This window comes from Procambarus clarkii, chromosome 65 (genome assembly GCF_040958095.1).
Source record: "Procambarus clarkii isolate CNS0578487 chromosome 65, FALCON_Pclarkii_2.0, whole genome shotgun sequence".
NCBI lineage: Eukaryota > Metazoa > Arthropoda > Malacostraca > Decapoda > Cambaridae > Procambarus > Procambarus clarkii.
Window position 1 is genome coordinate 9,788,582 of NC_091214.1, and position 24,141 is coordinate 9,812,722.

At 47.3% G+C, this 24,141-nt stretch overlaps 1 protein-coding gene across 1 annotated transcript in view; it reads left to right on the top strand.

The window, feature by feature from the left end:
- LOC123770981 (conserved oligomeric Golgi complex subunit 4) overlaps positions 1-24,141 on the top strand; it is a 333,387-nt gene that overhangs the window by 265,036 nt on the left and 44,210 nt on the right. Inside the window, exon 15 of the mRNA XM_045763150.2 lies at positions 9,426-9,563. Within this exon, the coding sequence (XP_045619106.1) occupies positions 9,426-9,563 (138 nt within the window). The remainder of the gene's footprint in view (positions 1-9,425; positions 9,564-24,141) is intronic.

Sequence of the window (24,141 nt, forward strand, 5' to 3'; positions counted from 1 at the left end):
GTACTCCTCTTGACATACCAGAAAACGTTCTAAGGAAACTACTCCAAGCTTGTACTAAAGAGGCACCCTTCTTGAGCCCAGATGGGCACATGTATAAGCAAGTAGATGGGGTTGCCATGGGTTCTTCCCTAGGTGTCCTGTTTGCGAACTTTTACATGGGTACCATCGAACAAAAGGTCTTAGTCGACATGAACTTGAAACCGGCCATATACTGCAGGTATATTGACGACATTTTTACACAGGTACCTGATGTCAGACATCTGCAGGAGCTGAAGGAGGCATTTGAGCGGAATTCTATGTTGCGTTTCACTTACGAGATGGAGAAGGATGGGAAGCTGCCCTTTCTAGATGTAACAGTCATGGAAAGGAGCGGAGGTTTCCACACTGCAGTCTACACTAAGGAAACAAACATATGAATGTGCCTCAATGCGAACAGTGACTGCCCAGACAGGTACAAGAGGAGTGTTGTTGACGCTTATGTCGACCGTGCTCTCAGCCACAGCTCAGGATGGAAGCAAGTCGATGAAGAACTCTGTAGGGTAAGGTAGGTCCTAGTCAACAACGGCTTCTCCAATGGTTTCGTTGAAGACATCATAAGAAGGAAGGTGAAATGCCATGCAACCTCTGAAGAGACAACTAACACAACACCTGTACCCCCTATTAGACTATTTTACAGGAACTTCTTTTCCACAGCTCATAAAATGGAGGAAAGGGTCCTGAAAGATATTGTTAATAGAAATGTTATCCCTACAGACAAAAATCATAAGATACAATTGACGATTTACTATAAAACCAAGAAAACTGGAAACCTACTCATGAGAAACCCTCCAGACACAAAGCAGAACACTTTGAAAGAGACCAATGTCGTCTATGCCTTCAAATGCCCACTTGGGGACTGTAAGCCTCAAAGAACTCAGTATATAGGCGAGACGACAACATCTCTTTCCAGGCGATTAACGATGCATAAGCAACAGGGCTCCATTAAGGAACATATAATCTCTTCCCACAACCAGACCATCACCAGAGAAGTCTTAACAAAAAACACAGAAATCATCGATAGATACAGCGATAGCAGGCGGCTTGATATGTGCGAGGCACTACACATTAAGAAGTCAACATCAATCAATCAAGCCCCGTCGGCTCCCCGGAGCTATCCCAGGCTGATATGCTAATGTCAGACTTTGGCATCAGTCATGTGTATGGAGTTCTTAGGCCTACCGGGGACCACGTCCAGAACCGGGCCCCCTCAGAGAGGCAAGGGGAGCAATGGCCTATAGAAGCCCCCGTGTAGTTGGAAGCATTCTATGTCTGCCATCGACCGGAACAGGCACCCAGAAAGGTAAGCGCCCCAAAACAAACCCCTATTCTGGTTAAAATTGCTACCAAAAACCGAACTAGTGGATAGAACTCCCCAACCGAAAACAAGCAAACTAGTGTGACGTCACACACTGCCGCGCCGCTGTCTGCGCAGCTCCCCCCTCCCCGGGAGGGGGAAGGGGGAGCCCCAGACCCCCCGCGCCGGCTACCCACACCTCAGTTCTTGAGGCTGATGCTATAGGTGATGGTCGTGTGCTCTGGCTCTGGTGTCGCTACTGCACTGTGCTTTGCGTGTGGTGTTAGTTTTGTGGGTGCGAGAGCCAGGAGTTATCTTCAGTACTCGGGCTGCATGCGCCTAGGGCTGCCTTCCCTAGGTGCCCTGTAAGTACTGCCCTTGGGGCTTGGGGCCACCTTCCACAGGCTCCTCGGGGTCTGCCTCTGCTGGTCCGTTTTACCTTTCGGTTTTTCAGCCGCCTGTTGGGCTCTTGGGTGTTCTGTTCTCCCTTGTTACCGGCAGGTAAAAGGCAGTTTGCACTGGTAGGGGCGCAGGGTGCTGCTCAGCTTGTATTTCCCGACATCGCAGCCGGCTCTGTTCCTTGGGGTTCGCTGTCCTCTTGCGGGGTTTTGTTTTTCTTTTTGTTTTTGCCTGGTGGGGGGTTCTGTCATTTTATTCAGTTTGTTTTTGCCCTTCCACTGTTCTCCTCGGTGGCGCCCCCTGCTAGGTCCCCGTGAGTGTACACGTCCCTGGGGTTCAGCTTTAGAAGTTTGCTTGATAGTTTTGGGCGCCGGTTTGCAGCACCCTGCCTGGGACTACCTGAGCGCGAGTCCTCTTAAAGTAAACGCTCAGGACCCTGGGAATCCCCTAGGGGGCGCGTGGGTCCGATGGATGTGACCCCGGAGTCCCCACTCGCTGTGTGCGAGTTTGAGGGTTGCTCGGTCCCCTTGTCTCAGGGTGACCCTCATTGTTTTTGCCTCTGCCAGGCTGCCTGTTGGGTCGGTGATACTTTCGACCCTGAGTTCTGTGAGTGTTGCTGCTTGCTTGTGACTCAATTTACCCAATCCTCTGCTGATTATATTCGGGTACAGGCGGCGCGTGCGTTGCAGTCTAGGTTTCGTCTGTTGCAACGCGCTCGGTTGGTTGCTTTCCCGGATGCCCCGGGGCTGCCCCGCTTTGCTTTTCGAGACCCGGACTTGGGGGTGGGGGTCGCTTCGATCCTGGTTCAGTCCGCACCTCCTCGTCCTTCCCCTTCTGTTCGTTCTGGTCCCCCGCCCCTGCTTCCGGCCCCAAAGCGTCTGAGGGTTTCGGGGTCGGAGCAGGGGTTACTTGATCTCGAGACTCGGACAGCTTCGGGGGTTGCCCCTTCCGGGGGGGCGGCAGAGGCATTCAAGTCTTGTCTCCCGGCCGAAGCTTCAGGATCTGACCAGTGGGCCCCCCTTCCTCCAGCTTTTCCGGCTGCTCCGTCCTTGTCTTGTGGGGCCGGGGCTTGGGGAGAGGACTCGGCCTCGGGTCCTGTGGTGACGGACCTCGAGGCTGGGGAGGGGCTGACTTGGGGGCCTTGGGCCCCGCTGGACCCCGCCTGGGTTTTTCTTCCCACTGAGCGGGGCTTATTGTTACAAGGAGTGGGGTTTTCTTTTCCCCCCTCTGCGTACGAGTTGGATTTGGTGTCAGCCCCTCCCCGGGTTCGGTTCCGTGTTCCCCCGGGTACGTCGGTTCCGTCCTTCCGGAGGTTTTCGGCTTATCGCATCCAACCTGGTGTGGTGCGAGCGGCCTTTACAGCTTACCTCCTGCGTGACCCGGATTATGCCTCGGAAATGGATCCGTCCACGTTCAGATTTGGGACTTCGTTCCCTTTCTAGCTCCGTTACGAGGTTCCGGAGTCGTCCTGGCTAGCAGACTTACCCTTGTTTGGTCTGGATTCCTGGCATTCCTTCTGTCGTTCCCGCACGCTGGAGTGGCGGGAAGCTTCCACAATGCTTCAGGTTTTCCTGGGGGGTGAATTTGAGTACCTGAATGAGTGCTTGTTTGCCCCTGCCCTTCCCCGCGATGTGGGCGTTATTCAGCTCCATGTGCAGGTTCCCTCCCTTTCGGCGGCGCTCGTTGCGGAGGACTTGCGCGCCCGGGGCCTTTTGTGTTCGGCCTTGCGGTTCTTTTCCCTCCTGGAGCTGTCTTCGGATTGGCTCATGGAGGATGTGGGGACGCTTGGGTCCGTCCCGGGGTCCGGCACCTTGTCCTCGGCTGCGCGTTCGTCGGCTGCCTTGTTGAAGCTGTTCACGCCGATTTTGCGGGATGCGGTTTCCCTGTTCTATGCTTCCCGTCTCGCGTGTCGGCAGGCGGTGCTGGGTTCCTCCGTGGAATCTGCTTGGGCTCTGGCTCTTAGGCGTTCTTCACCTTTTTGTCCTCTCCTGTTTGGGGAGTCGGCCGTGGCGCAGTTTATTCAGGCTGCGTCGGCGGCTTGTCGTCCGATGTCGGACTTGTTGGTTTTCCGGGGGTCCCGGGGTGGGTCTTCCCGGAAAGGTCGTGCCAGGGCTCGGGGTTCCTCTCGTCGTGGTAGGCCTCTGGTGTCAGGTTTGGGGTTGGCTCCTCCTGCGGACCCTCCCTTGTCTGGTCGGCGCGGTGTTCGCGCTGTGCGGGGTTCTGGGTCTCGTAAGGGTCGCCGGCCCTTTCGCGGTTTGCCCCCTTGACGGGGCGATGGGGGGGCGGCTTGCGCTGTTCGCCCGTGCCTGGTCCCACGATTCGTGGGCCTTTCGGGTCGTGTCTCGCGGCCTGCGGTGGCGTTGGGTGGCCCCCTCCCCCCTTTGGGGGGTCGGGGCTGGCAGGGCAGGTTTCTTCCCCTGCGCTCTGTCGAGTCGTCTTGGAGTGGGTACGCTTGGGCGTCGTCGAAACGACGTCGTCCCTCAGATGGGTTTCCCGTCTGTTTCCGGTTCCGAAACGGGACTGCGCGGACCTGCGGTTCATTCTGGACTTGTCCCGTCTGAATCCCTGGGTTCATTGCCACTCCTTTCGGATGACTACGCTGTCTCAGGTTCGGCTCCTCTTGGAGCCGGGAGCTTGGATGGTGTCCCTGGACCTCCGGGACGCTTATTGGCATGTCCCGATTCATCTGCGGTTCAGGGACTGGCTCGGTTTTGTTGTGGGGCGTCTGAGTTACCGCTTTCGTTGTCTCCCGTTCGGGTTGAACCTGGCACCTCGCGTGTTCACGCACCTTACACGGGTTGTGGTGCCTCGTTTGCGTCTCCTCGGTGTTCGGGTGTTGGCCTACCTCGACGACTGGCTGGTTTGGGCTCCCAGCCAGTCAGCTTGCTTGCTAGCCAGGGATTTGGTTCTTTCCCAGCTCGCCGAGTTCGGGTTCTTGGTGAACTGGAGGAAGTCCCATCTGGTTCCCTCTCAGGTTCGGACTTGGCTGGGTCTCGTGTGGGACTCTCGAACCGCCTCCTTGTCTCTCCCTCCGGAGTCTCTCCTGCGGCTGCGGTCCCGCCTTCGTCTGTTTCTGGAGGGCCCTCGGGTCACCCGGCGGTTGCTCGAGGGGCTGTGCGGGAGCCTGCACTTCGCGATGGTGGTCTACCCGCCGGGTCGGGTTTGGTTTCGACGGCTGTTCTGGTTCCTTCGGGGTTCCCCCTTCCGCCTCTCTCGCGATCACAGAGTTCGACCCCCGGGGGCCTTGCGTCGGTTGCTGCGTCACCGGCTTCCTCTTCGGGTTTTTCGGGGTTCAGTGCCTTGGCGCCTACCCGAGCCCTCGCTCGATGTGTACACGGATGCGTCGTCTCTCGGCTGGGGTTTTGTGACCAGTGCTCACCAGGCCGGCCAGGGGCGTTGGGATCCGTCCTTCCGTCGAGCTCACAGCACGGTGCGAGAGTTCGCGGCTGTGTGGTTTGCTCTGGGGAGGATTCGGGTGGCCCGCGGATCGACGATTCGGCTCCATTCGGACTGCTCTCCGGCGGTTCATTGCCTGAACCGCAGGGGTTCGATGCGGTCCTTGTCTCTTTGGGGTTGGTCGCTTCGGGTGGCTCGTCTGCTGAGTTCTCTGGGTTTGGCTCTCCTGGCGGTTCACGTACGGGGCGTGTCCAACGTCTTGGCCGACGCCCTGTCTCGCTTCGTTCCCCTCTCCACGGAGTGGACGGTCGACGACAAGTCCTTCTGTTGGCTTTGCCAGACGTTCGGGCGCCCCGAAGTGGACCTCTTGGCGTCGGCGTGGTCGCGGCGTCTTCCCGTTTATGCGGCGCCCTTCCCTGATTGCGAGGCCGTCGGGGTCGATGCCTTTCGGCTAGACTGGTCGAGGTGGGGGTTCCTGTACCTCTTTCCCCCGGTTCGGCTGTTGCTCCAGGTCCTGACTCGCTTAGAGACTTACCGGGGGAGAGTTGTCCTTCTGGCCCCTTGGTGGCCGGCCCAGCCTTGGTTTCAGGCGCTGGTTGCTTGGTGTCCGAACCCGAGGGTTTTCCCGCGGCTCCGCCTCTTTCAGCAGATCGGGCCGGTACGTCACGTAGCTGGTTCGATCTTCTCCTCGAGTCTTCGCGTATGGTTTTTTTGACTCGAGTCTATCATCATCTCTATGGTGATCAGGTGGCCTCCTTGTTGGTGTCCCACCTGAGGGCTTCTTCTCGGCGGCAGTATGAGGTTTCCTGGCGGTCCTTCCATTTCTTTTTGCGTCTTCGTCGTGTTAGCTCCTTGTCTGTTCGGGTGGTCTTGTCCTTCCTCTCGTGGTTGTTTCAGGACCGTCATCTTATGCCTAACACTGTCGCTTCGTATCGTGCGGCGCTGGCGGAGCCGCTTCAGCTTGCTTTCGGTATCGATGTTACGTCTGCGCCGTTTTGCAAGCTGTCTCGTGCATTGTTTCACCTCCGGCCTGCTCATGCGTCGCCTGAGCCGTCCTGGTCTTTGGACAGAGTGCTCGCTTTCCTTTCATCTCCTCGTTTCGTTGTGGCTCCTTCGGTCCAGGATTGTTTTTCCAAGGCACTTTTCTTGTTGGCTTTGGCCTCTGGGAGTCGGGTAGGGGAGCTTCATGCTCTCCTCCGGCGCAGGGGTTTCTGCTCTTTTGGTCGTGGTGCTTGTTTTGTTCGTTTGCAGCCGTCTCCTTCTTTTCTGGCGAAGAATGAGACTGCTGCGTTCTGGAGGGGTCCATGGGTGGTTGATGCTTGGTTGGTCAGGCCGGGGGTGCATCATGTTCTGTGTCCGGTTGCGGCGCTTCGCCGTTATTTGCGCGCCACAGCTTCTGTGTCCGGGGACGTGCTGTGGGTTGATCCGGTTTCCCTTCTTCCCTGTTCGCGGGTTCGGGTCTCTCAGGTCGTCCGCAGGGTTATTAGGTCCAGCCAGCCTGCGGTCTATCCCCGTGCCCATGACGTTCGTAAGTTCGCGGCTCTTGCTGCCGTCTTTGGGAATATGTCTTGGTCTGATATTCGGGCGCGGGGATTTTGGCGGTCGAACAGGGTCCTGGCTGCTCGTTACCTTGTGAATGTCCCTGGGCCTCGTCGGGCCTGTGCTGCTTTGGGTCGGCGGTTGCAGCCAGTTGTCTCGGCTTCGAGTTGAGGGGTGAGCGACGACCGCCTCCCGGGTAAGTCCCTCTTTTTCTGTCTGTGGGTAGTTAGCTCCGGGGAGCCGACAGGGCTCCCCCCAGAAAACCTGCGTTGAATGTAATGAAACGCCATTTTCTGGGTGAGTCCCGGAGGCTCCCCGGCATCCCTCCCTCCCTCCGGTCGGCGGTTTTTCGCGTTTGACATCCAGCCTCAAGAACTGAGGTGTGGGTAGCCGGCGCGGGGGGTCTGGGGCCCCCCCTTCCCCCTCCCGGGGAGGGGGGAGCTGCGCAGACAGCGGCGCGGCAGTGTGTGACGTCACACTAGTTTGCTTGTTTTCGGTTGGGGAGTTCTATCCACTAGTTCGGTTTTTGGTAGCAATTTTAACCAGAATAGGGGTTTGTTTTGGGGCGCTTACCTTTCTGGGTGCCTGTTCCGGTCGATGGCAGACATAGAATGCTTCCAACTACACGGGGGCTTCTATAGGCCATTGCTCCCCTTGCCTCTCTGAGGGGGCCCGGTTCTGGCCGTGGTCCCCGGTAGGCCTAAGAACTCCATACACATGACTGATGCCAAAGTCTGACATTAGCATATCATCCTGGGATAGCTCCGGGGAGCCTCCGGGACTCACCCAGAAAATGGCGTTTCATTACATTCAACGCTGGTTTTTTCAAAATTTCATTCTGCTTCTCTCCTCACTGCCGTGTAGTTGTTTCTCTCATTTTTGTATCGCTGGTATGTTTGGGGGTTTGGCCTCTTCCTATATTGATTCCATTTTGTGTCTTCTATTCTCTGGCCCTCTCGCAATTTCTGCTGAACCAATCCTGTTTCCTAGTTCTGCATCTCTGTTTTGGTATAAATTTTTTTGTGCCTTTATCATATATTTCACAAAACTTGACATACATCTCATTTACTTCCTTGCCTAGCATCAAGTCTGTCCAATTATACTCACTAAAAAAAATTTTAAGGTTGCCATAATGTCCTCTCTTGAAGTCAAGTTTTTCAACTGCTTCAACCTCCTCATTTTCTTCCTGATTATAACGCATTGCATACTTTATTCCCCAAAAGACATGGTCACTTTTACCCAAGGGAGGAAGGTACTGAATGTCCAATATCTCTTCCTCCTTCCTGGTAAATATCAAATCTAGCATGGAGGGAACTTCCCCTTCCCTAATTCTCGTAGCTTGTTTAACATGTTGATACAAGAATGTTTCCAGGATGAGGTCTACAAATCTATAGGTCCAAAAATCCTCTGTTCTAGCTTCATATGCTTCCCAGTCTATGGATTTCAAGTTGAAGTCGCCGACTATCAACAGTCGTGATCTATCGTTATCCGCTCTCGCTATGATCTCTCTCATTATTGTTATAAGACCTTCTCGTTTACTATCTAGCTCCTCCTTTGACCATGTGCTGCTTGGCGGTGGACTATATGCATTTATGATCATTAGTTTATCATCCTCATGGCAGATCTCTAGTGCTATTATGTCAACTTCTTGTGGATTGGCAGTCATTATTTTGTTCACCTTTAGGTGTTCTTTCACCAGCACAGCAACGCCACTGCCTTTCCTAATTTTTCTGTCCCGTCTCCAAATTGAGTAGCCCCTTGGGAATATGACCTCATTTAAAATAACATCTTCAAGTTTTGTCTCCGTGAGTGCAACAATGTCTGGTGTCTGCAGCTGTATTACATCACTTAACTCCAGTATCTTCGATCTCACTCCATCTACATTGGTGTATACTATTTTCAGGAACATGTTCCCCCCTCTCCTTATTCTTCACTACCCTTCTCTCTTGTTGGTTTGCATTTTTGTCAAGAAGTGCCTTCTATTGAAAAATGACTTACTTAATAATTGCCTTTTTGTACCATTTTACTGGCCTGCCTACCCCTATCACTTTGTAGAAAAAAGAATTGATTTCTTCTTCGTTTCTGCTCTTATTTAGACGTTTTGCCTCTACGAGGCAAATCTACAATGTTGATTTACAAATTGACGTCACACAACAGACGTTGTGTGACATCATGCTCATTTCCTCGTTTTCATTTTGGGAGTTCTGTCCACTCGTTTGTCTATTTTATTCGTTTTAACCAGAATGGGGGTTTGTTTTGGGGCACTTACATCTCTGGGTGCCTGTCCTGGTCGATGGCAGATATAGAATGCTCCAAATTATATGTGCATTTCTATAGGCCATTGCTCCTTGTGCCTCTCTGAGGGGGAGCCAGGTTCTGGCTCGTGGTCTCCAGTAGGCATAAAGACCTCCTGTAACTGATGACCCCAAACTAATATTGCACATGTCAGTTTGAATAGCTTCAGGGAGCATCTGGGGCTTGCCTAGAAAATGGTGTCTCATTACATTCAACGCTGGTTTTATAGATATCTAGACGCCACTAATGCACTAATTTGTAGTTTTGGTCTCTCAAATATTATAAACAGTTTCTAAAGTTTCATCCCATCTATTTATTTAAATGTCATCCTAAACAAATTATACATAAAATATTGAATTTATTAAATTGCATAGTATTTATCACATCATTGTATTTAGTAGATTTATATTTCCACTGCATTTATATATCAGCATTTAATTTTGTTGACTTTTCCCATTCACAGCTAGGTGGGCTGCAGTTTGACCGTGAAGTCCGAGCTATTGTTGGCTATTTATCCCAAGTTTCAGAATGGAGTGTTCGGGAACAGCTTACACGCCTCACACAAATGGCTACGCTTCTCAATTTAGAAAATTTAGAAGAAGTGAGGAAATTATTAATTTGGCATTATCTAGTAGATTTTGTTTAGCACTTAACGAAGAGCCAGGATTATTGAATTAGTTATTATTGTATGTCCTTGGCTATACATGAGTCTGCAACTATTAAGAAGGCTGACTTATTATATACATTGTATTTTATACTCTAACAGTACAATTCTGCACAAGATTGTCTAACACAACCATAACTCTTGTCTATATAATAATGGTAAAAATCAATTTGCATAGCACTACTTACTTTAGTTGGTTCCCTTTGGACTTGATAGTAGCAGAATTTGTTATTTCTCTTCATCAGTGGCTATAAATGTTTCTTATTGGTACTGCACCAACCAGTTACCACAGGTAGATGAATCAACACTGTGACTCCAGCTACTAATACAGAAATAATCTCCTTTTGTTGGTGTTGAATTCATCAAACACAGAAATCGACTTTAATGTGAATAAAATATTAATCAAAATCCACCATGATCATACACAGTTTGAGCCAGGAAGACAGTAATAATGGGTAATCACAAAGCTATTGATGGGAGTTGTTCCTTGTATGACTTAATGTATTTGGGGCGATAAGTTTCCATTTAAGGACAGGTTTGTTTAATCACATACTAATTATGAGAGACGTGTATCGGACTGCATTTCTTTTCTGGATGGGTCAAATGGTGGGTTCCTGAAGCTTGCTCACTGAGGTAGCTCCCCTACAGAGTCACATTAGTCTACTTCATTTTATGTGAAGCTTGCAGTTGTGTACTCACCTAGTTGTGCTTGCGGGGATTGAGCTTTGGCTCTTTGATCCCGTTTCTCAATTGTCAATCAACTGGTGTACAGATTCTCGAGTCTACTGGGCTCTATCAAATCTACGTTTGAAACTGTGTATGGAGTCTGCATGCACCACATCACTGCTTAGTGCATTCCATTTGTTAACACTATCGGTAACTTTGGACCGGACTCGCGTCCATTATTTTTCTCCAGAGTCCTAACTTTGGACCGGACTTGCGTCCACTACAAAAAATATTTGTATAAAATTAATTTTTTATCCAATCAACCTCGGGATAGTATCAAAATAAGCGCCTTTAGAATGCGCACAATTTGACACCAAAATGAAAGATGTAACATGAAACTTGATGTCCGAACACTTATATGATTATAAATAGGCTTTTGGTCAAAATTTTAAAATATTTGTTAAAATTCTATTTATTATGCTATTATGTTGGGACTAGTTTTAAAATGTGTGTCTTTACGTCGCAAACAATTTGATACCAAAATGAAAGATGTAACATAAAAATTTATGTCAGAACACTGGAAAAATATAAATAATTTTGTGATGATGAGCTTCCAGAATTAAAATATTTGTTAAAATTCCAGTTATTGCTCTATTATTATGGGACTAGTTTTAAAATACGTGCCTTTTCATTGCGAACAATTTGATACCAAAATGAAAGACGTAACACGAAAATTGATGTTATCAAACTGAACGAGTATACACATTAGGTTGCAGTGTACAAATTGGTGCTCGTTCACCGGTAACTTTAGGCTTTTCTGCGGGGAGGCACTCCAAACTTTTGTACATTATATTCATACACATCTGTAGGGAATTTAATTGCGAACACAATGATACCAAAACGAGCAACATAGCACGAGAATTAAGGTGAGAAAAATGGAACGAGTATGCACATTTTACTGATTTTGTGTGCTCATGGGTAACTTTTGCTGACTTTAGGCTTTGCTGTTGGGAGTCACGCCAAGCTTTTGGACATTATATTTATACACACCTGTAGGGAATTTAATTGCGAACACAATGATACCAAAACGAGCGACGTAGCACGAGAATTAAGGTGAGAAAGCTGAAACGAGTATACACATTTAGGTTTCACCGCGCGCTTGCTCGCACGTTCGCCCGCACGTCAGGTGCATGACCCCTAAGTTGACCGCGAGCCTGTCCGGTGACCGATAGTGTTAACTACTCTTCACACTTAAAAAAAACGAAATTAATGTCTCTATGACTTATTTTGGGTCCTAAGTTTCCACCTGTGTCCCCTTGTTTGTTACACCCGTACTAAAGAGTTTGTCTTTATCCACCCTGTCAATGTCCCTGAGAATTTTGTAGGTGGTTATCATTTCTCCTCTTACTCTTCTGTTTTCCAGGGACGTGAGGTTTAGCTCCCTTAGCCTTTCCTCGTAGCTCATACCTCTCAGTTCTGGGATGAGGGAATACACACAGTTGTAATTACCTAAGTGTAATTACCTAAGTGTAGTTACAGGATGAGAGCTACGCTCGTGGTGTCCCGTCTTCCCAGCACTCTTTGTCATATAACGCTTTGAAACTACTGACGGTCTTGGCCTCCACCACCTTCTCCCCTAACTTGTTCCAACCGTCTACCACTCTGTTTGCGAAAGTGAATTTTCTTATATTTCTTTGGCATCTGTGTTTAGCTAGTTTATATCTATGACCTCTTGTTCTTAACGTTCCAGGTCTCAAGAAATCTTCCCTATCGATTTTATCAATTCCTGTTACTATTTTGTATGTAGTGATCATATCACCTCTTTTTCTTCTGTCTTCTAGTTTTGGCATATTTAATGCCTCTAACCTCTCCTCGTAGCTCTTGCCCTTCAGTTCTGGGAGCCACTTAGTAGCATGTCTTTGCACCTTTTCCAGTTTGTTGATGTGCTCCTTAAGATATGGGCACCACACAACTGCTGCATATTCTAGCTTTGGCCTAACAAAAGTCATGAACAATTTCTTTAGTATATCACCATCCATGTATTTATAAGCAATTCTGAAGTTAGAAAGCGTGGCATAGGCTCCTCGCACAATATTCTTTATGTGGTCCTCAGGTGATAGTTTTCTATCTAGAACCACCCCTAGATCTCTTTCTTTATCAGAATTCTTTAAAGATTTCTCACATAATATATAGGTTGTGTGGGGTCTATGTTCTCCTATTCCACATTCCATAACATGGCATTTATTAACATTAAATTCCATTTGCCAAGTGGCGCTCCATGTACTTATTTTGTCCAGGTCTTCTTGAAGGGCATGACAATCATCTAAGTTTCTTATCCTTCCTATTATCTTAGCATCATCAGCAAACATGTTCATATAATTCTGTATACCAACTGGTAGATCATTTATGTAGACAATAAACGTCACTGGTGCAAGAACTGAACCCTGTGGTACTCCACTTGTGACATTTCTCCAGTCCGATACATTGCCTCTGATCACAGCCCTCATTTTTCCATCAGTCAGAAAATTTTTCATCCATGTTAGAAGCGTACCTGTCACTCCTCCAATATTTTCCAGTTTCCAGAACAACCTCTTATGTGGAACTCTGTCGAAAGCCTTTTTTAGGTCCAGATAGATGCAGTCAACCCAACCATCTCTTTCCTGTAATATCTCTGTTGTGTGTGTAATGCTTCGCTTACTCTCTGGATGTTTTCTCAGTAAGGTTCATAACAATCCCCTTCTATGCATTTGTAAGGGAGGAGGAGGCAGGTTCTGGTACTGGACCCTGGTAAGCCAAAAAGGACTCTTATGGCTGATGTGACTCAGTAGGGGAGGAGCTATCTCAGCCAGCTAGCTTCCGGGAGCCACAATACCTTTCCAGAAGAAGTGTTTCATTACAGTCAACACTTTGTGTTTCTGGAGGAGCCTCTGGTAGCTCCCTGAAGCTATTGCATTGAGATGGCTTCTCCCTACTCAGTCACATCTGGTATATGTGTTCTACATGACTTATCAGGGAATAGAGCCAGAGCCCAACCCATTCTCCTGTTTAGATAGAAGTTTTTGTTGTAAAGTCTTTTATCATGAGCATCATCCTGCACCATCAGTTCTTATTCTGATTTTTGCTTGGGTGCCCATTGTATTTTTTTTTTTATTGTAGTCACTATGGCTCCAGTCTTCCATTTTTTAGTGGTGTTTTACCTTTGAGGCTGTTCTTATACATGTTTGTAATTACCTAAGTGTAGTTACAGGATGAGAGCTACGCTCGTGGTGTCCCATCTTCCCAGCACTCTTTGTCATATAATGCTTTGAAACTACTGACGGTCTTGGCCTCCACCACTTTCTCACTTAACTTGTTCCAACCATCTACCACTCTATTTGCGAAGGTGAATTGTCTTATATTTCTTCGGCATCTGTGTTTAGCTAGTTTAAATCTATGACCTCTTGTTCTTGAAGTGCCAGGTCTCAGGAAATCTTCCCTGTCGATTTTATCAATTCCTGTTACTATTTTGTATGTAGTGATTATATCACCTCTTTTTCTTCTGTCTTCTAGTTTTGGCATGTTTAATGCTTCTAACCTCTCCTCGTAGCTCTTACCCTTCAGTTCTGGGAGCCACTTAGTAGCATGTCTTTGCACCTTTTCCAGTTTGTTGATGTGCTTCTTAAGATATGGGCACCACACAACAGCTGCATATTCTAGCTTTGGCCTAACAAAAGTCATGAACAATTTCTTTAATATATCACCATCCATGTATTTAAATGCAATTCTGAAGTTAGAAAGCATAGCATAGGCTCCTTGCACAATATTCTTTATGTGGTCCTCAGGTGATAGTTTTCTATCTAGAACCACTCCTAGATATCTTTCTTTATCAGAATTCTTTAAAGATTTCTCACATAATATATAGGTTGTGTGGGGTCTATGTTCTCCTATTCCACATTCCATAACATGACATTTATTAACATTAAATTCCATTTGCCAAGTGGTGCTCCATCTACTTATTTTGTCCAGGTCTTCTTGAAGGGCATGACAATCATCTAAATTTCTTATCCTTCCTATTATCTTAGCATCATCAGCAAACATGTTCATATAATTCTGTATACCAACTGGTAGATCATTTATGTACACAATAAACATCACTGGTGCAAGAACTGAACCCTGTGGTACTCCACTTGTGATATTTCTTCATTCCGATACATTGCCTCTGATTACTGCCCTCATTTTTCTATCAGTCAGAAAATTTTTCATCCATGATAGAAGCTTACCTGTCACCCCTCCAATATTTTCCAGTTTCCAGAACAACGTCTTATGTGGAACTCTGTCGAAAGCCTTTTTTAGGTCCAGATCGATGCAGTCAACCCAACCATCTCTTTCCTGTAATATCTCTGTGGCTCGATCATAGAAACTGAGTAAATTCGATACACAGGATCTTCCAGATCGAAAACCATACTGTCTGTCTGATATTATATCATTTCTCTCTAGGTGTTCTACCCATTTAGTTTTGATTAGTTTTTCCAATACTTTCACTATTACACTTGTCAATGATACAGGTCTATAATTGAGGGGGTCTTCCCTGCTACCACTTTTGTAGATTGGAACTATGTTAGCCTGTTTCCACACATCTGCTACGATTCCTGTACACAGGGATGCCTGAAAGATCAGGTGAAGTGGAATGCTGAGCTCAGATGCACATTCTCTCAGAACCCATGGTGAAACGCCATCTGGGCCAGCTGCTTTGTTCTTACCGAGCTCCTTGAGCATTTTTTCCACTTCGTCTTTAGACACCTCTATGTGCTCTATGTTGTTCTCTGGAATTCTTATTGTATCTGGTTCCCTAAAGATTTCATTTTGTACAAACACACTTTGGAACTTTTCGTTTAGTGTTTCACACATTTCCTTTTCATTTTCCGTGAATCTATTTCCCATTTTCAACCTCTGAATATTATCCTTTACCTGCAATTTGTTGTTTATGAATATATAGAATAGACCTGGTTCTGTTTTACATTTGTCTGCAATCCCTTTTTCAAAATTTCTTTCTGCCTCTCTCCTCACTGCCGTGTAGTTGTTTCTCGCATCTTTGTATCGCTGGTATGTTTGGGGGTTCGGCCTCTTCCTGTATTGATTCCATTTTTGTGTCTTTTGGTCTCTAGCCCTCTTGCAATTTCTATTGAACCAATCCTGTTTCCTAGTTCTGCATCTCTATTTTGGTATAAAAATTTTTGTGCCTTTATTATATATTTCACAAAACTTGACATACATCTCATTCACTTCCTTGCCTAGCATCATGTCTGTCCAATTATACTCACTAAAAAAATTTCTAAGGTCACCATAATGTCCTCTCCTGAAGTCTGGTTTTTCAACTGCTTCAACCTCCTTATTTTCTTCCAGCTTATAACGCATTGCATACTTTATTCCCAAAAAGACATGGTCACTTTTACCCAAGGGAGGAAGGTACTGAATGTCAAATATCTCTTCCTCCTTCCTGGTAAATATCAAATCTAGCATGGAGGGAACGTCCCCTTCCCTCATCCTCGTAGCTTGTTTAACATGTTGATACAAGAATGTTTCCAGGATGAGGTCTACAAATTTACAGGTCCAAAAATCTTCTGTTTTAGCTTCATATGCTTCCCAGTCTATGGATTTCAAGTTGAAGTCACCGACTATCAACAGTCGTGATCTATCGTTATCCGCTCTCGCTATAATCTCTTTCATTATTGTTATAAGACCTTCACGTTTACTATCTAGCTCCTCCTTTGACCATGTGCTGCTTGGCGGTGGACTATATGCATTTATTATCATTAGTTTATCATCCTCATGGCAGATCTCTAGTGCTATTATGTCAACTTCTTGTGGATTGGCAGTCATTATTTTGTTCACCTTTAGTTGTTCTTTTACCAGCACAGCAACGCCACCGCCTTTCCTAATTTTTCTGTCCCGTCTCCAAATTGAGTAGCCCCTTGGGAATATGACCTCATTTAAAATTACATCTTCAAGTTTTGTCTCCGTGAGTGCAACAATGTCTGGTGTCTGCAGCTGTATTACATCACTTAACTCCAGTATCTTCGATCTCACTCCATCTATGTTGGTGTATGCAATCTTCAGGAACTTGTTCCCCCTCTTTATTCTTCACTCCCCCTCTCTCTATTGATTTTGTTGGTTTGCCTTTATGTACCACTTTACTGGTTTGCCTACCCCTATCACTTTGTAGAAAAAAGAATTTATTTCTTCTTCATTCCTTCTCTCATTTAAATGTTTTGCCTCGGTGAGGTTCAGTTTCAGCTTCTCTCTATCTTCTTTTGAAAGATCTCGTCCTAACGACCACCCTTTCCCATCCTCATCACTTTGCAATTTTCTAGCATTCCTTAGTACTTCTTCCATCTGTTTGGCACCGTTTAGGGTGATCCTCAAAGGTCGATCTTTCCCTTTTACCTATCTGCCTATTCTCCTGTAGTCGCACACATTCTCTATGGTTGTAAGACCTTCCACGAGGCCAACAATTTTATCTACTACTTTAGCTTCTTCTACAGCTCTTTCTGACCTAGATGTTATCGCCTTTTCTTTGCAGCCAAAAATGATCAGGGACTTACTCCGATCAACTGTGTTTTGCACCAACTTCGGGTTAGATGCCAATTCTTTCCTCACTTCTAGCCTAATGTTTGTTTTATCTTGGTTGCTGCAGTGTTTGACTTCCTTTACTGCTTCTTCTATTTTTTCCTTCTCCTTGGCCACTTGTGCATAAGTGAGTTGCATATCTTTCTTGCACTGTTCTATTCCCTGTGTAACTTCCTCCATCTGTGCTGACAAAGCTGTTTCTCCTGTTGAATTTCCTTGCCTAACCTATTGTAGTCATTTATGTTTAAATTTACTTTAACTTCTTCCAAAGCTATTTTTAAGAGTTTATTTTCTTCTTCCATGGCTTTGCAATTTGTTTCCAATTGATTCTTATCCTTGAACAAGTCTTTCACTACACCCTCAAGACATAAAACTTTGCTATTCAAATGGTCATTACTTTCTTTCAATTTACTAATTATTTTTACATGAGAGTTCACTATAGTATCTAAATTTACCAACTTGTTATGTAGACTGCTAATATCAATGCTTTCTTCATTGAATCCCTCAAAATCAAGCTCTGTTTTGTTTTTCCCGTTGCCAGTGGCCATCTTGAATGTTCTTCTCTGCACTGTAAACACTAGGGCAACTTTTTCTCATCCGATTTTTCACTTCCCTTAGCACTTTCCTGTTATCTCACCTATTTTTCAAGAGCACTATACCTTTATGTTCTCTGGGACACCACTCACTACCATCAACCTGTACTACAATACTTAGGATTGTTGAAATATGCTGGAGCTCCTCTGCTGCAAGTGTTGACCCTAGGGGTGTCACCTTTTTCAATGCTTATGCTACACCTTGTGTAGCATAAGCTAGGAGTTAGAGAGTGCTTGGAGCTGCGTGTGCTCAGGGTTTTCTTAACTGTGCACTCCCTAAGTGTTGCCTCTTGCCCAGTCAGGGGTTGTCTTCTCTGAGTTTTTTTTGGGGGGGAGGGATCTCCTTGCGTGGGGTCACCCCTCCCCCTCCACGTAAGCCGATGGACTTGGCCTGTCTGTTTTTCCTTGAGTTGGGAGTCTTTTTCTGGGGGAAGCCCCTACAGCTCCCTGAAGTTAACAGACTGATATCCATTATATTAGTTTAGAGCATCAGTGAATTGAAGTTCTCTGCCTACCGGGAACCACGAGCCAGAACCTGGTTCCCTCAGAGAGGTGAAGGGAGCAATGGCTTATGAAACATTCCACTTTGTGGGAGTATTGTCATGTCTGCCATCAACCAGCAGAATCACCCAGAAAGGTAAGAGGACCATTACAAACCCCAAGTGGTAAAACATTGCAACCCAAGACCGAACAGAGCCCAAGAACTCCCCCAAGAGGAAACAAACAAGCAAATATCCACTCAACCAGCCTGCCCACTCCTTAGCGATCCCCCTTCATAGGGGGTCGGGTTGCGGAGCTTCATGCTCTCCATGCACAGGGGTTTCTGCTCCCTTCGTCCTGGTGGTCATTTTATTCATTTGCAGCCGCCTTTTTCTTTTCTGGTGAAGAATGAGACGGTGGGCTTCCAGAGGGGTCCGTGAGTAATTGATGCTTGGTTGGTCAGGACGGGGATGCATCTTGTTTTGTGTCTGGTTGCTGCTCTCCACCGTTATCTGCACGCCTCGGGTTCTGTGTCCGGGGATGCGCTTTGGGTAGATCCGGTTTCCCTCCTTCCCTGTTCCAGGGCTAGGGTCTCTCAGGTCGTCCGCAGGGTTATCAAGTCTAGCCAGCCTGCAGTCTACCCTCGTGCCCAAGATGTGCGTTAGTTTGCAGCTCTTGCTGCGGTTTTTGGCAACATGTCTTGGGCTGACATTCAAGCATGGGAGGTTTTGGAGGTCAAACAGGGTCCTGGCCACTCATTCTCTTGTTAACATTCCTGGCCCTCAGCGGCCTTGTGTGGCCTTGGGCCGGTTGCAGCCAGTTGCCCCGTCTTCGTCTTGAGGCATGCAATGCTGCTGCCTCATGGGTAAGTCCTCTTTTCTGTGGAGAGCCCCAACGGCTCTCTGGAGCTATACCGGGCTGATGTGTATTTATTAGACTGTGGCAAAAGTCAATCGATGGAGTTTTAGGGCTACCGGGGACCAGTGCCATAACCTGGTCCCCTCAGAGAGGCACGAGGAGCAATGGCCTATAGACACCCTCATGTAATTAGAAGCAGTCTGTCTGCCATCAACCAGGTCAGGCACCCAGAAAGGTAGGAATTTCAAAACAAACTACAGCTGGTTAAAAACTGCAAACCGAAAGCCGAACTAGCAAACAGAACTCCCTGATCAAAAATAAGCAAACAAGCATGACGTCATCACAGCCGCTGCGCCACTGCCTATGCAACTTCCCCCTCCCTAAGAGGGGTAAGGGAGGGGGGGGCACCCAGGTTTCGTGGCGGTTGATCAACCCTGCTCCATGCTTTTGAGCTGTACTGTCCATAGCGATGTTGTTCTACTGTGTGGTGGTGTGCAAGCCATGAGTAACACAATAGTACTGGGGCTGCATGCACCTAGTACCACCTTCCCTAGGTGCCCTGTAGGTACTGCCCTTGCAGTTTAGGATTATCTTCCATGAGCCATTCAGGAAACTACCTCTGAGAGGTTCTGTTGCTACTCGGTGATTGTCTGCCCTTGGAGTCAGCTAAGGTGGTTCTTACTCCTGTTTGACCTTGGGTAGGATGTAATATCGTCGCTGGCTTGAGCACAGGAGCCGGTCGGCCGAGCGGACAGCACGCTGGACTTGTGATCCTGTGGTCCTGGGTTCGATCCCAGGCGCCGGCGAGAAACATTGGGCAGAGTTTCTTTCACCCTATGGTCCTGTTACCTAGCAGTAAAATAGGTACCTGGGTTTTAGTCAGCTGTCACGGGCTGCTTCCTGGGGATGGAGGCCTGGTCGAAGACCGGGCCGCGGGGACACTAGAAAAAAAGCCTTGAAATCATCTCAAGATAACCTCAAGCACAATGTACTGTGCAGCTGTCTGATATACACATAGCAACTGGTTCTGTTTCCCTGGAGATGTGCTTTTGCGGGGGTTTTCTTGTTTTGTTTTGTTTTGTGTTTTGTGTTTTGCCTGGTGTGGCTGTAGGACCACCTATATGATTTTGGTGGTCCTCCGCTAGGTCTCCTTGATTACACACATCGCAGGGTTTCAGCTTTTAGTTTGTTTACTTGGTAGCTCTGGGATAACCGGTTAGTGGTCCCTTGCCTGGGCTTCTCTTAGCTGGACATAATCTGGACATAATCCACTAGCGATGCTCCAGGAATCTTACACGGTTCAGCTGTGTCGTGACAGGGAAGTGTCTACTCTCTAGAGGTGAGATTATATGGTCTGGCGACACTGTCAGCCAGGTGCTGGTTCTGGATTTTTGGATGAGTGTTGGGTGTTGTTGTAATGTGTTGCTTGGCCACTTTGCGTGCAACTTAACGTGACCTTACAATGTCCGTATATCTTGTTCTTCATTACACTGTGGCCGCAACTCCGAATTTCGGTGCCTTTTGTCTAGTCTTTCAGTGACTAAATCTTTTCTCGACTCTGGGCACTCATTCATTGACTCAGTCAATGCTATCTGGACACACATTTATTGCTTGTCGTTCAGTGCCTGGCTGCACCCTTATATATATACATTGGCATCTCTGTATGTGTAGTTGTTCATGTACATTACGTTCCCAATTGCTACCTTGGTCTTCTTAGTTCATCATATTGATTAAACACTCTCGTCCCTAGCTACTGGTGCTTGGACCATATTTCGGGTCTTTTCATTGCATATATCCGTATTTCCTACATCTATACTGCACATTGTTGTGTATCTTAGTACAGTGGGGCCTTGATTTATGATGGTAATCCGTTCCCAGAGACGGATCGTAAGTCGAAATATCGTAAGTCGAAGCGAATTTTCCCATAAGAAATAAAGGGAATTCAATTAATCCATTCCCGATCCTCCAAAATATTAACTTACAAATACATTTTATACTGAATATAATTTTTCTTCTCTAACTACAATACAGTACATTTGTTTATCCTACCTTTATGGAGGACTCTTGATGGCATATGGAAGATGGTGAGGAGGGGGAAGGAGAGGTGTTACTGTTTGGAAGGGGAGTCCCCTTCCATTATAACATCAGGCAGTGAGGACTTCTTTGGGGTACACACTCTGGCACTTTTTGCCAGTATACCACTAGGACCTGCTTCTGGCTCACTGCTTGATTTTCTCACTAGAAATCGTTCCATTCAAGATTGTTTTTCCCTTCTTTCCAACACTTGTCTGTAGTGAGGCATCACATTGTCATTAAAAAGATCAATGCAACAAGCTGTTACAGCTTTATCTGGGTGATTCTTTTCAGCAAAACTTTGCAGTCCTTCCCATACTGCACACATTTTCTTAATTAATGAGGAAGGGACATCCTGTGATGCCGCCACCTCCTCCTCTGAAGATTTATTGTACTGCCTAGCTAGTTCTACAACACTAGTACCATTTTCATGTTTACATATGACCTCTTGGTCATTCTTACATACAAATACAAATATTTATTCAGGTAAAGTACATACATACAAGGTGAGATACAAAAAGTTGATGGATTTATAGTTAGAGCTAGTACATACATTGCCTAAAGCCACTATTATGCAAGGCGTTTCGGGCAGAACATGTCTTTTCATATGTTGAACCTTACCACTGACTTTCTTGGGACCCATGGCATAATATATAATAATCAGTTTTATGTTCAAAAAGCAAAAAATCACCACAAAAACGGAATTTCTTATAGGCGTGATCGTCACTAAGTGGGCAGCTCTAGTAAACTGAGCAGATCGGCCCGTGTGACCAGGAACCACACGCTCGGTCGACCCAAACGTGTACCAACAAATATCGTTAGCCGACGACACTATTGTAAGTCGAGTCGCATTTTTCGATCAAATTTACATCGTAACTCGAAATTATCATAAGTCGAGGTGCCACTGTATGTGCATATTGGGTATACTGATGTTGGTGCTAGATTGGACTATGTACATGTTCAGTTCCCTGATATTGGACTGCCCCAGTGTTCGGTTGTAGAACTGAGTTCTTTCATCTCATTGCATGTCACTTCCAGCTTCTGTGCTGCAAATTCTGCAGGTGGATGTAGATTTCCAATCAACCACTCCAATCCCCTTCAGTTCCTTTTCGTTGGGACAGGAGCTAGGATTACGGCTATGGCTACGGCCTTTTCTTTGTGTTCCTTTTCCCGAAAGTACATTTTGTTTTAATGCGGTACACGTCCCGAGTAGTTCTCCTCATATGTTACGCGGCGACTCTTGCGTTGTTCTGCCCTGCTGGGGTTGGTTGTGCTGCTTCTGCGGGTTGCGGGTCTCTGTTTTTTGTTTCGCGTCTCGCAATTCGGCTCATTGTGCTCGTTCCTCGTTGGACTTTGCCTGGGCCCTGGCTCTTAAGTTTTTGTCGCCATTTAGTCCTTGTTGTTTGCAGAGTCTGCGGTTTGGCAGTTTCTGCAAGTGTCTTCGTAAGTATACTGTGCTTTTTGTTGACGTGGTCTTGTCCTTCTCTTGTGGAGGTTCAGGATCGTCATTTTGCCACATACTGTCACCTTGTCTTGTGCGGCACTGGCAGAGCCCTTCGGATTGTTCCGGTTTTGTTGTTTCTTCTGCACCGTTCACAGGCTGTCTCGGGCATTGTTCACCTCCAGCCTGCTCATGCGCCACCTGTGCCATCCTGCTCTTGGGCAGGGTGCTCTTTTTCTCTCTTCCCCTCGGTTTGTTGTGGCCCCTTTGGTTCAGGTTTGTTTGTCGATGGTTTCTACTTCTTTGGGTTCTGGTGCTCGGTTTGTTCATTTGCAGCCGTCTCTTCCTTTCTGGTGGGGGTTGGGACGGCTATTTTCCGGAGGGATCCTTGGGGTTGTTGATGCTTGGTAGGTTGGCCGGGGGTGCATCTTCTTGTGTCTCGTTGCAACTTTCCTCCATTATTTGCGCGCCACGGCCTCTGTGGCCTGGAACGCACTTTGGGTTGATCCGGTTTCCCTTCTTCCCTGTTCTCGGGTTCGGGTCTCTCCGGTCATCCTCCGGGTCTTTCAGTCTGGCCAGCCTGCGGTCTATCCCTGTGCCCATGACATTCGTAAGTTTGCTACACTTGCTGCCATCTTTGGCACCATGTCTTGGGCTGACTTTCGGGCACAGGGTTTTTGGCGGTTGAACAAAATCCTGGCTGCATGCTACCTCGTTAACGTTCCTGGGCCTAGTCGGGCCAGTGTCGCTTTGGGTCGGTGGCTGCAGCCTGTCTAGATTTCGAATTGAGATGTGGAACACCGACCGCCTCCCGGATACGTTCCCTTCTTTCTTTTAGTCTTTAGTGAAGTAGCTCCGGGTCGCCGAAAGGGCTCCCCCCACAAAACTAGCATTGAATGTAATGAAACACCATTTTCTGGGTTAGTCCTGGAGGCTCCCCGGCCACCCCCCCCCCCCCTCCCCTGGTCGGCGGTTTTTGCATTTTTTGACGTCCAGGCTAAGAACTAGTTGTTGGATCGCTGGGGCGGTGGGTCTGGGGCTCCCCCTTCTCCCTCCCAGGGAGAGGGGAATTGCGCAGACAAGTGGCGCAGCTCATGTGACGTCATGCTTGATTGCCCGTTTTCATTTGGGGAGTTCTGCCCACTTGTTTGGTTATTTTCATCGTTTTAACCAGAATAGGGGTTTTGTATTGAGGCGCTTACCTTTCTGGGTGCCTGTGCCAGTCGATGCCAGATATAGAATGCTCCAAATCACATGTGCATTTCTATAGGCCATTGATCTTCGTGCCTCTCTGAGGGGGCCAGTTTCTAGCTGTGGTCCCTGGTAGGCCTAGAATTCCACCCACATCGACTGAAGCCAAAAGTTAAGACTGTTCCTATCAGCCTGGGTAGCTCCGAGGAGCCTCTGGGACTCGCCCAGAAAATGGCATTTCATTACATTCAACGCTGATTTTCTGGAGGGGATATTGCTAATGTCAGACTTTGGCATCAGTCATGTGTATGGAGTTCTTAAGCCTACCAGGGACCACGAGCCAGAACCTGGCCCCCTCAGAGAGGCATGAGGAGCAATGGCCTATAGTAACCCCCCCATGTGGTTGGAAGCATTCTATGTCTGCCATTGACCGGGTCAGGCACCCAGAAAGGTAATCATTCTAAAACAAACCCCTATTCTGGTTAAAAATTGCTACTGAGAGCCGAGCTAGTGGACATAACTCCCAAAATAAAAACTAGCTAACGAGCATGATGTCACCATGTCACCACGCCACCGTCCGCACAGCTCCCCCCTCCCTGGGAGGGAG